This window comes from Rissa tridactyla, chromosome 11 (assembly GCF_028500815.1).
Source record: "Rissa tridactyla isolate bRisTri1 chromosome 11, bRisTri1.patW.cur.20221130, whole genome shotgun sequence".
Classification (NCBI taxonomy): Eukaryota; Metazoa; Chordata; class Aves; order Charadriiformes; family Laridae; genus Rissa; species Rissa tridactyla.
This window is the reverse complement of record NC_071476.1, coordinates 17,062,092-17,075,064: the sequence shown is the minus strand read 5'-3', so window position 1 is coordinate 17,075,064 and position 12,973 is coordinate 17,062,092. Positions and strand designations below refer to the sequence as shown.

Sequence of the window (12,973 nt, the reverse complement as noted above, 5' to 3'; positions counted from 1 at the left end):
CTGAAATCAGGCTCAAAGGGAGCTTGGGGAGCATTTAATGCCAGAGCTTGACCATCAGCTCAGAATCTACTATTATTAATATGAGCTGTGGTATGTCTAAGATTGCATTTAAATAAATAGAGCAAACCAAAATGGCATGTATACTGAAAGGTGACACCAGGAGAGAGTAAGTAGCTAATAAAGAGCAGGGTAGATTGAGCATTCAATATGTGGTGGAAGATGCACATCCTTTCTGGAAGGAGCTGTTTGCAGTCCTTTGGCAGTATTTTCTATTATATTAGTTCTGTCTCTGAATTCGCCTGGGCTCTGTTCTTGTACACTAACCCCAATTGTGCTCCAGGGTGTTCCTGCAGTTGTAGCGTAAAGGATGACCTCTTGTATCCAGCACCTTTTTGCATGGGTGGAGTGGAGAGCAGCTCTCCGTGAACCTTCAGCTTGTGCTTCTCCATGCTGCTTCCTCTCAACGCTCTTCTCTCTTTGGCGCTGCCTAACTCTGACTCTGGCTGTCCATGGGGTTTTCCTTTGTGCTTGATCTAACCATGTGGTAGAACAATACAAATTGAACATGGTTCTGTCAAGCACCATGGAAGGCTGCATACTCCCTGCCGCATGGCATGCTGGGATACTTCTGCTGTTTTCAGAAGCATCAAAAGGTGAGAGATTCCCCTTTTCTCACAGGAAAAATGAAAAAGGTGAAGTGTTGCTTAACCAGACTCCCGGCCACTGCAGGGGGGAGCCCTAGTGATGTTTGTGACAGATTTTCCAGAGGGCTTGCATGCAGAATAACCATTTCTAAGTAATTAATCCGTTTAATTGCTCCTACAATGAAGTTAGGCATCCTGTTGATTAATATGATTCAAGGGTGATTCCAGCCGTACCTACAGAGATGAAAAATCATTTTTGTCTTCTTACTTTATAAATAACGTAAGCTGCGTCTCTCTATTTGAGCTGTCCAGTGAGTCCTTCTACTTGAGGTACGCTTTGGCTTCTGTTTCTGTAACAAAATGCCTGCTACTTAATGTAACTTTGGACCTGATCTTAACATGTTGGCATTTCATTATGAAAATGTATACGGCAAAAGAACTTCAGAAGAGTCTACAAAGCATTATCTTTTATCTCTTGAAATGACATGGGTAACATGGCCTGTATGAAAACAGTATTATCTAATAGTTACATAGCACAAAGCTGAGTCAGCATACCCAAATTTGCCTTTTTAGCTTTGGCAGCTTAGATAAGATCTATAACATACTTCTGCCTAACTTCCCCTATTATGGAAAGTAGAGATAATTACACCTATTTATAAAGGACTTAGAGATTCTCATACAGAATTTTTCTTATATGGAAATACTACCTCATCTTGCACATTTGTTACATATCTGTTTTGAGCCATCAGAAGAAGGGCATCTGAGATTCTTAGATTTTAGCTGTAATTACCGACAAGAATTAATACTACCGATGTGAACTTATGACAAACAACGTACCTTATTTTTTTCCTGAAAACCTACGAGAATTGTGATCAGTGGTTACATGAAGAAGTGACTGTCAGGATTCCTGGGGTTTTTGTCCAAGTTTTAGGCCAAGTGATCTCTGTGATGATATTTTTGGTGCCAAATATGAGGCAGCTGGATTCATCTTTCCTAGAATGAATACGTCAGGTCAGTATTTAAGCCCCTGTTGAAACAGCTTGATTTTTTCCAGAACAGATCATCCAGCACTCTTTTTACTTCCTTTGGGCAAAGCTAAGTTGTAAAAACTGAAATGAGGTTTGCTAAACAATGCTTAAGAAGAAGAATAGTACAAAAAGGTCTTTGTCTCTGTTGCTTAATTTCTCCATGTGGGTATTAGAAAGCCACCTAAAATTTTTGAGCACTTGGAAATGTGGTGTTTCTTTATCTCAGTACTGCCGTTTTGTAGAATGGCATGTGTGTTTGTTTAATGATACTGAGGAATTGCAAAGTGGCGTCACGTAGGTTGAAATGAAAAAGTTATCAGAGTAACTAGCAATTCAGATAAACACAGTTGCTCTCAGTTAAACATAGACCTTGCTGTTGCCTTGGCTACTTATTTTACAGCAAACTTAATTCCTTTTACTTTTGGAAATAACTAGAATCTCCCAGGTTATGTTTTATGTTCAGCCAAGCTTCACAGAGTTCTCAGCTACAGTGCACGCATGCTTTCAGGTGTAATAAAATGACCAAATGTCTTGTCTGAAATAGTAAGATGAAGCCAAATGTTTCTTCTGTGCCTGTCTTGCATCTCTTTTCCATGGCTTTCCACAGGTGACTTTATAGTGTGCAAGAAGTACTACATGTATGTGATGGTTAATTTTACTTCCTGAATCCTGTCATGTTCACTCAGAGCCTTGCAGAAGTACACTAATAAAGCCCTGTGTGTAGAAATGGATATACACACTTAAATAGTTCTGCAAGCAGATGGCTGAGTTTCACATTAGTATCCCAGATGGGAATATCTTCACAGAGCAGCCACCTGTCCAAGGGATCTCAAGGCTCAGGTCAAATAGTAAATTGTATCTAGTCTTTGGCAGGTGATTCCTGCTGTCTCACAGTCTAACAGATGACTGACTGAGTACTTGCTGAGCATCTACATGCTATTGATTACTTTTGACTCAGCGCTTACCTGGGTAACTCTTATTTAAACTCATTTAGAAAAAAAAAAAAAGGAAAAGGGAAAAAAACGAGAGAGGAAAAGAAAGAAAAGCATGAAGGTGATGTTTACTCCCTTCCTCTCCTGCTGAGTTGTGAGGGCTTTCCCCTGTTGCAAGCGTGGAGGCAGTGGACTCATGCCCAGGCAAGATCAACTTCTTACAGCTGATGCGGTGTGGAAAGTTGTATGCCATCAAGAGAGCGAGACTGCTAAGTCAAAATGTGGTAAATATTCTTTATGTACTTTGTCAGAAAGCTTGAAAGAAAACCAAAAAGTTATTTCAACCTCTAATGTTATAATACTCCTTTTTCTCCTTCATAAAGCTTTCCACTTACTTTCACATGCTTCTTTTTTCCCATAGAAGATGAATCTTGTATCCATCAGTAGACTGAAAACTATACTTAATAAATTTTTACACTGTGTAACTTCATAACATTTGTGATTATTCTTACAAAGAAAGCTTTTACAATGAAAATTCGAAGTGCTTCTTCAAGGGTTAATTTGGGGATTTCCAAGACACATTCTGATCACTGAAAAAATTTGGTGGGTTTTTCAGGGCGTACTGTATTGTAGCAGTTTTAATAAACTCTGATAACTGTTCATCTTTGGCATTATTTCCAAAGAATCATAAACAACCAAATGTACCGTCTTATAAATCTAAGAAAGAATAGCTGTATGTTGTTGTAATCAAGCCATAGTATGCTCATCACTTGACATTTTAGCCTGACTACCAAGCCTGGAATTTGTAGGACTGGAAAGCAGATGGGTTTTTTTGAAAGGATGAGTTAAATGATGGTAATGTGGAGAAAGTATTTTTATAATACTTTAAAATGCCCAGTGGCCCTAATATTTTAAGTGCTGTGCTGTCAAACTAAAAAACAGTAGCTAGGTCTCACTTTAGATGTATAATTTACAATAAGCATGATAACCTGTGAAGTATTTAGCACCACAGAAGTGGTAGCGTACAAAGCTGTATGTGATGTTTCTCATAATCTAGCTCGGAATTACAAAAGTAAACTGAAGCGTGTCTGTGGAATCAAAATGTTAGATTGCCCGCAGAATTGCTTGCTTTCACTGCATCATCCTGTGCAGGTAATGTGTAACATAAATTAAAATCATGGTGGGTTTAGGTGACTTCTTTTTTCTTACAGAAAATTGTACGTGGTCATAAAAAGAGCAGTGGTGTATTTATCAGTCTGAGAGGGGGAAGCAGGTGATGAATGTCATCAAGTCTCTAAAAGCAAATTTCAGCTCAGGTTGAAGTTTTTATTGATGTTTTCACTTGCTCAGGTCATTCCTGAGAAAGCCTTGCAATTGACTTTTAAAACTCTGGAAAAGTTAAAAAATCCTTCTTGGTGGTTATGTTTGCTGGGCATTACACAAGGTTCCTGAGACAATTCTGCGGCTTCCATTATGAAATATGAAGTGAGTGGGCAGGTATTGCATGGTGGGGTCTTGGCAGCACTTTGCTTACATACACATTTATTAATACTCCTGGTTCCTTGAAACACAGAGATCAAGTTTCCAACCTGCTGTTATTAAAAGAGAAAAAACAAATCTGAAAAGGACAGATTAGTTCACTGAGCCTAATTGCAAAAGCATTTCATTAGAACGGGTCAAAAACCTAGTCAAAGAGGTCTGGCAATCATGGTATAATGGTACATTAGGGAGTGCCTCTCACTAAGTATGGTCTACCCGTTCCTTAATTAAAATGAAAATGATTTAAACTGCTATTACTTTCCTTTGCTGTTTGTTTAACATAGTTAATAAAGGTATCTCATTGTTGGAAAACTGACAAGGTTCTCTCATAAAAGATTGCTCTCAAAAATAACTCCCGATAGCTGACGTCTAAAAATTTTGGGCTTTTTAATGACATCTTTAAAAATCCTTTGTCATTTGAATGCACTAAGATAGCTCCTGCTTTCATGAGGTCCCTTTTCCTTGTTGTGAGACTAAATTCCAAATGGGAAGAAGTGACTTTGCTGCAGCTTATTTGAAGCAGACTCCAACAGCTAATTAGATGTGCTTCAAAAAATACCTTAACAGGTAGGCTGGTTAGACAAGGGCTTAATCTGTCAAGGGAAGGGGTGAAAAACCAGTGGCTAGTCTGGGGAGTAATTTGATAAATTGCGGAACAAAAATCTTTGGCAAGTATTAAAATCGTGTGCAGGAGCCGGGAGCTGACAGGAGGCGGTGTTGAGAATAGATTCCACAAAATCTCCAGTTGCTGCAGTTATCAGGAACTGTGTTCTGGAATATATTCTCCTTTTATTGCAGGGTCAGAGGATTACAGAAGTAAATTCACTGGGAAGTGTTTCATGGACCTTGTCTGTCCTGAGAAGTGTCGCTGCGAGGGAACAATTGTAGACTGCTCTAACCAAAAACTCACCCGGTTACCCAGTCACCTTCCTGAATATACTACTGATCTGTAAGTGCTGGCTCTCCAGGATGTGCTCAGCGGGGCATGTTGGTTTTCCTAGTTTTTAAAGGCTGTAACATGACTCAGACCAAGGCACCTTCTACTTTAATCCCTGTGTGAAAAAGGGGAAGTTAATTTTATTTCAAAGAAGCACCACAATTCTCTTACTTCCTTAGCATTCATACCAACTGTGGGGATGAGAAAGGAGCCATGGCCCTGTGCATCAGCTGCCCCGTGTGTGTCGTCTTGAAGTGTTGACCTGTTATGTGGCCCAGGCAGTATGGTTCCTTTCCATTCTACCTCCGAGTCCTTCGTCTTTGCATCCGGTCATTTTTATTTAAGAAATGGATTAACCCTTCTGAGTTAAATCTGTGCTCAGGAACCCGTTCCATCTCAGCAGTGCCTGCTACTCGGGTGAAACGGCTCTTACTAAAATGTATTGTTAAGCTATAAGTGATTTTATGAAATTTATTTGCTTTTAGAGATTCTTCAGAATTCAGAATTATAATATACTGCTAAAGAGACTATGAGAAAACCTGTTTATTACTTAATAACCGAAGAACCTTTTGTTATATTAGTAGCCCATTCAAACACAATTCTCTTTCTATGTTAGTATTCTATTTATTGTACTTAAGGCAATTGATTTAAACCCCCATAAAAATTGTTGATCTGAAGTTAAGATAGAAAAATTGGAGACAGACATCCAGAAACACAGCAAAGTCTCTACACAGAAAAATGGCGTTACATGTAATCAGACAAAGAATTTTGCATCCCAAGCCTGCCAAGACAGTGGCCTCTGCATTAATTTTGAAGACCAGTAGACTTCGATGGGAAAGGAGCTGAAATCAGATCCTTCTGTTTACACAAACCCCACCTCCAATTGCATGTCTGCTGTAGGAGGGTGTGGGAGAGAAATTTAGTCACGAAAACAGGGCGTTAAGGTTAATAATCCCTTATCCTGTGCATTGGAAGAAGGCGGTATTCTGACATTGTCCTTTGGCATTGCACTCTTAAAGGCATCCTGAGCTTTTACTGTAGATACATTTCTATGTTCCCTTTCCTTCAAAGCTAAACTCTTTTCACTCTAGGAGTCTGGGCAACATATGGCAGATAGTGTCTTGCTTAACAAAGGTCATAGTTCTCTGTGTGGCAGCCCTGTATGTCACAGAGTGACTGTGAAGTATTAAATGTCTCTTTTTTGTTTCTATCAGGCGTTTGAATGACAATGATATTTCTGTTTTGGAAGCCCTCGGACTCTTCAAGAAATTGCCTAACCTCAGAAAAATGTAAGTTTGAGTCACTTGCTTGTTAGAATACGTGCTGCCTTGGATTATAAGGAAGGAGGAAGGGATGCTTTTTTTTTATAGTGTAGTACTGTGGTAGCAGAAATCACTTTTTTAATGTGAATTTAAGGAAACTGAATGAGTTGCCTGTTAGATGGACAGGCCCAGTTAAACCACAGGGGCAGATGAAGATCCCTAGGCTGACATTTCAGTGTTCTTTAGGCTATATTTCTTAAAGTCTTTGACTCATGGAGACTGAAGGGAATTCTGTCCTGGAATTTATTCAGATGTATGCTTATTACCAGAGATGTCTGCAAAGTTCAGCATTTTAGCTTTGTCTTTTGAATGCATTGTGCGACTCCAACTGGTGTGTTTGTTCGAAATAGTCAAGGAAAAATAATATTGTAAGATATAGATGATGGCAGCTTCTTTTGATCATTATTGTTTTACAGAGGAGAAGTAATTAGCTAGAGATCAGTCATTTAAATATATCTGTATAATTCTGTTAACAGCCTGAGTCCTGGCACTGCACAATGTATATATTTAATAAAAGCTGTGTTTTGGAAAGAGAATGTTTTGTTAGATTACCTCCTGATAATCTTCTAAATGGATCTTTATGAAGTTATTTAAAGTTTTAACCCTATGTCCCCATTGCTAATGTCTCATCTAACTGTTTGCTTTTAGTAAGATTTTATTGCTAGAGTCAAGGTAATTTAGGGAAACCCAACCAACCAACCAGGCTTTGCATTCTGCATTCATTTCGCGTGGTTTCTGCCATCGGGAGCTTCCTAGCCATTTGAACCCATGTAAGATCTCAGGGGATTTGGAGACAACTGTAGTTGGATTCTTATGACAGCTTTATTTCTGCAAGAGTTTCAGATGCATGGGAGTGGGGGTTGTATTTGTGCAAGTACAGGCCATCAGACTTGGGGAACTAATCATGTACATTAGCGTCCTATTTTATGAATGATCCATAAGTTGCAGCTATAGTGCAATTAGAAAAGTTGTTGACATTGGAGTGCCCTGTTGTCTATGTAAGTAGATAGTAAATGTCCTCACCAAACCTTCAGGATTTGTGTTTTGAATACTGGAGGATTGTGATAGCTGGAATAATTTCTTTCATTTTATTTAAAACTAACTGTAGGCAACTCACAGTGCTGTCCTTCCTGTTCCCATCAGTCACTCAGGTGGGAGGGATGCCTCGACAGAGCTGTACTGTTATGCATAAATGCAGCACGAAACAGTAACGAGAGTTTTTTTAAGAGTGTTTCCTGTGAAACAAAAAATCTTTCTGCTCTGTTCTTAGTAGGCGATGAGAACTGAGGTGTACAGGTGCAGTTCAAATGGATGGCAAAAAGAAGTTGTGCCCTACACCTCATAAAAAGTCTCTCTCATGTGGATTTTTATTAGCAGCTTCCAAGCAGAGGCTCTTTAGGTAGTCTGTAGTTAAGCTAATTTCTTTTGTTCTACCTGATGTTGTCAAGAACTATCTCAATTTGAATAAAGGGATTTTCTGAAAAGGGTGGGTTTTCATATAAGCGGAGCAACATTTCAACCTTACTCAGTAGCTTGATCCTTAAAAAGACAGATTAGACTTCTTTTTTCTAATTCTCCTAGTTCCATTTTGTGAAGGGGAAGGGTTAACAGGAAAAAACAAACAAGCAAACAAACACCCCTTTCCTTCTATGTTGTTATTTGGCCTTTATGAAGTATCCTTCTGCTAATAATAGACCTCTCTCCATCATGCAAGAAGGGAAATGTAGGGAAATACCAGGGATTGCCACTGCTAATGGTCTTAATGCAGCAGGTCTCTGTGTGTGGCAGGAATGTGGTGTATGTACTCTTCATTAAGTCTGACTGCCTACTGCTGCTATTAAATTAATGAGGAAGAATACTGATCAAAATCCCATTTTTTCAGTGTGTAGAAGGGACTAGAAATTTTACCGTTATTTGATTGGCAATATCGATTCTGTCTCATATTCCTTGTCTGTTCAAGTGTTAAAGGAAAACAGCATGTGGAGGAATCTGTCTGGAAATGGCATTGCTTCCTAGGCTTCGGAAAACAATTTAGAGCTTTGCAGTGGCAGACCATCAGCCTAGATCAGCTTTTTTTTTCTTTTTCTCTTTATTTAATCTTTGTAATTCTCTTCCTCCTGAAATGAATCTGAATATCTGGAAGCTGAATATATTAATGGGTATTTGAATGATTGCCCTTGGATTGTCCTTTACTTCAGTTTAAGGCTAGTGACAGATCCACGTCAAGGAAATTTGCAAAGAAAGTTCCACTGTGGCTAGTAAAGCTCCAGCATAATTCCAGAGAGAAAGGAATTAGCTCTTTGTTCCTCTTGATGGGTGTTTCATCTTGGTGCCTCCTCATCTTACATTATGCTTAAGCGTAGCTTTGGTTTATAACATAAATGCTCTGAGGTGGTCTGTAAATTGGACCTTAAGAAGGATTCAGGTTTTACTTGCATTCTGGGTGTACGCTCACATTTGTTCTTTTGGCGCTCAGGCTCCATCAGTTGTCCATGTCTGTATGTGTGTTGTGGCATATCAGTGTCTCCTGCGTTTTCTAGTAAGATTCCAAAGGGAAGTACTCACAGGTGTGGCATTGACATATCAGGGTTGCTCCAGTGTGTATATGTGAGAATAGTCTTTAATTACATATTCACATAATAATTTTCAGTTGGACTCTTGTCCCAATCCCTTGCTGGGTTCCTCATCCCCTGATTCAGCGTGGTTTCTGTTCTCACCGTGTTTTGCCTCAGCGTAAGGCCAGTGTCTTGTCCCTTTTCTCTCTACCTCTCTCTAGTCACTGACAAAACTCCTACTCTTCTCACTCAGGCTCCACTCCCAGCCCTCACGCACAGTTACTCCACTGCATTGTCTTGAGCTGGTTTTTAGAGCCTTCGCAGATCTCTCTGGGGCCCTCTCTCTACCCAGCCAAGGACGTTACTTCTTAACACTGCCTGGGATTGGCAGAGTAGATATTTGGATAGAGAAATGTGCCCAGTCCCAAACTTTGTACAGTCTGTAGCTCAGCGTCCTGCACCGTCTTGAGAAACCTTGGAAGATGTCATCTGAAGTAGAATATGAAGTGAAAAAATCTCTGGAAAATTAGCTGCTAAAATACAGATTTTTCCAAAAAAATATGTCTTGCCAGTCTCCTTGGATTGTCGCAGGCATTTTAAATCTCTTTGTTTAAGAATTCAGCCAAATCCTACCAGATTTTTCCCAGGGAAAGATGTATCCTTTGAATAAAGCACCTTACATGGTAGTTACCAATTAGCAAACCTGAAATCAGAATTTGAGTGCTTTGGGCAGCATTGTCAGACTTTTGAGATACGAGAAAAATGGTATTTTGGTTAGCTTTATTTCCTGGAATAGGTGAACTTCTTTTATTTTTAAAAAAAAAAAAAAAAAAGAATCTACCTCTAAACATGAAAAGGACATCTGACAGTTCATTATTTTAAATCATGCCCATGTTATAAAGTAAACATTAAAAAAATAAATGGGAAGTGTCAGATCACCTTTGCAATAGATGGTACTGCCAACCCCACCTCTAACATATAATTAACTTTTGGAGAGTAATTTGTCTGTAAATATTCCTCCTAAGCTGAATCTTATTGTATGATGCGTCAGCCCAGGATTGAATACGTTTTAGTGCAAAACAAAAGTGAATTCTTGATACAGAAATTTAAAGGTCACAGATCCATAATGCAAAGTTATGCCACATTTTATTTAGGAATTAAATTGCTAACATTACCCTGCTGGTTTTTAAAAGGTGAACATGTCTGCATATGCCTTTTAAAAAAAAAAAAAATCAAATTCAGTAATTAGCTGCAAAACCCCATATACATAATGCTATTTTCATAACCTAAATTTTAATCCATCTTTATGTTTAATGCTTTTTACAGTAGAATAAAAAGGTTGATGTAGATTCCTGTAGACAGATCTAACCCAGTCCAGAAGTAATTCACTGTGTTCTCCAGTGGGTTTCGCAAAATGCCCTGAACTCTGTGTTACTTTCATTGTGTTCTTACCATATTACCTCATCTGATCTTGCAAATGTAAAGGGATGACTTTTCTTTGGAAGCTAAAGTCACCTTACAGTGACTTCCGGGCTCCAAGAACCGGTTGCTAGTATTTTGCAGGGTGGTTAGAAAAAAGCAGATTCAATCAGCTTAAAATGCAGGAGAAATACAAGGGTGCTTTCTGAGCTCCATAAGAGTGGGAGCAGCTCCATGACATGGTTTTTGGTGGTATCCTATCGCTGAGAGCGAGAAAGGCTCCAGGACCCTGCTGCCCTCCAGCCCTGGGAGCTGGAAGCTTCTGCCTTTCACAGAGTATGTTACCAGGGGGAGATCTTCTCAACCAACATGGGAAGATCTCACATCAGGTAGGGGTGAGGGCCAACACTGCCATTCACAGAGGTAAGGTTTTGACTTTTGTGGAAGGAAACAGTTCTTTGCTTGCAGCAGCTGCCAAATTCATCATGAAGCAAACACTGAGGACCCCACAACTCCCTGGGACTCTACCTCAAGTTGTTAATCAGTGAAAAAACCCTCCAGTGCTTGGGGAATCCCTCGGCAGTGGGAGCCTGGAGGGATCTTCTGGCCATGGCAGGCAGGTTCAAGCTCCAAAACCCCCATGGTACCTAACTGAGTGGGAGCATGGAGATAGACTTGCTTGCTGAAATGGGATGCTGACCCATAGGGAAAGGACGCAGCTCCTCGATGGCAGCTCCGGAGCCTGCCTACTCCTTGGTGCCTATGGGAAATCAGTGGGGAACTGGACATTCCCACTGAGGTCCCGGCAGCTGTTTCTGTAGTGAAAAAATTGGCAATGAGCTCACATTCAAAATAAAAAGGTGAACCGCCACACTTCATGCACTGCTGGGGAGAAAAAGGACTGACCTCCTTTCTCGGAGAACAAGAACAATAAAAAATATTTAACTAAAAACCTTAAAGGGAAATCTAACAGTTCATTCTGTTAAATCTTGACAAAGTTACAAATTGAATATAAAATACAGTCTTATAATAGGAAGTGTCAGGCTGTCTTGGCAATAGCTAGTACTGCCAAGCCCACCTCTAGTACCTAATTGCCTTTGGAGGCTTAATTTGACTGTAAATATTTCTCCTATATTGAGTTGTATGGAATGTCAGCCCAGGATTTAAGACATTTTACATGCAAAATAAAATTGAATCATGATAAAGTCTGCAGACTAAAAGTCAGTTTCAAAAACAGAATCTCAGGTTTCTTGAGGATGTAAAAGTAGTTTTTGTCCTTAGAAAGAGCTGTTACCTGCTGTTCTTTCCCCTATGGCAATTGAGGACGCGGTCATCTATCACTTGTCACACAGAAAAGCACTTTGTTTTCTGGAAATGACAGTGCAGAGAGTGTTGTGGTACATGGCATTTGGGCTCATCACGTGCCTCCCTTTTTTTCCAGTGAGGCCATCAGTCTGCTCTGCTGAGTGGATATAGGAGTGTTACTGGGTGTACTTCACTGTCTGCTTGTAGTACTTAAGACTTTCAGTGCCATCCTGCTTCTGAGAACAACTCGCTCTATAAAAGCCAGCCAGACTGTTGGTAAAAGCTGTAAAACGTTCTCAGCATCCTCCGGAAGAATGCAACAGCATTGGGGTTTTTCTCCTAACGTATACTTAAAAATTCCAAACACGTCACCAACCGGCAGAAATATTCTCGGGAAACCCCCACTCAGAGGAGGCTGTTGGTACGATAACACTGGAAGGTTGAAGGTGAGACCCAGCAGAGCCTTTGCTGTTGGACTGTGCTCTGGTGGTTGCTCTGGTGGGAAGGTGTGTCGGTAACGCAGCCACGAACAGCGTGCTGCAATGTTGAAATTGCCCCAGCAAGGTACAGCAGGATAAATGTGTCTGTTAAGTCCGAATAGAATCCAGCTTGTTTTGTGTTGAAGTTTTAATCGACAGAAATAATATTATTATAAACTTTAGCCAAAAAGTAAAATCGGACTGAAAAGTGAGCCGTGTCAACAATGTCACCGTGATAGCTTCTTAATCTGTTAATTTCTTATTCATAGCCCCACATAAAGTAAACCCAAGCTTTCTGAAAATTTCTTTTGATCTCTTGCCCAAAATAAAAGTCCAGAAATAAGATTAAACATTATCTCCAGGGTAAATCAGGGAGTCCTTCTGGAAACAATAACCTTTCTTGAGTGACCAGGTTGACTGTAGGTTCCCATTTGGGTCCTGCCAAAGGGCATAGGTATCTTGGGAAATACTCAAGACACTGTCTTCCAGTATTTCAAGAAGAATTCCTTAGAGAAGTTTAGCATTGCAAGATGATGGGGTTTTCCTGTAATGGGAGTTTGCTGTAAAGCCTGATGGAAGTTTTTTTCCTGATTAAAAAAATAATTCCTTGTCAGGTGCTATGATCATATGTGAATGGTTCTTTTAGTGCTGGGAAGGATGAAGTAGAGCTGTTTGAGTTGCAGAGCAGGCAAAAGTTTCACTGCTTTCATTTTTCAAGATTTGTATCAGCTGATTTTTTTTTTTTTTTTTTTTGCTTGGTAATTCTAGACTGAGAAGTATGTCATTTCTCAAGTATATTATTCTAGGTCAGAG

General features: G+C 39.7%; 1 protein-coding gene across 3 annotated transcripts in view; it reads left to right on the top strand.

The window, feature by feature from the left end:
• SLIT3 (slit guidance ligand 3) overlaps positions 1 to 12,973 on the top strand; it is a 519,652-nt gene that overhangs the window by 391,953 nt on the left and 114,726 nt on the right. For all 3 annotated transcript variants that reach the window (XM_054216868.1, XM_054216870.1, XM_054216869.1), the window contains 2 exons: positions 4,942 to 5,092; positions 6,295 to 6,369. In XM_054216868.1, coding sequence (XP_054072843.1) covers positions 4,942 to 5,092; positions 6,295 to 6,369 — 226 coding nt within the window. The remainder of the gene's footprint in view (positions 1 to 4,941; positions 5,093 to 6,294; positions 6,370 to 12,973) is intronic.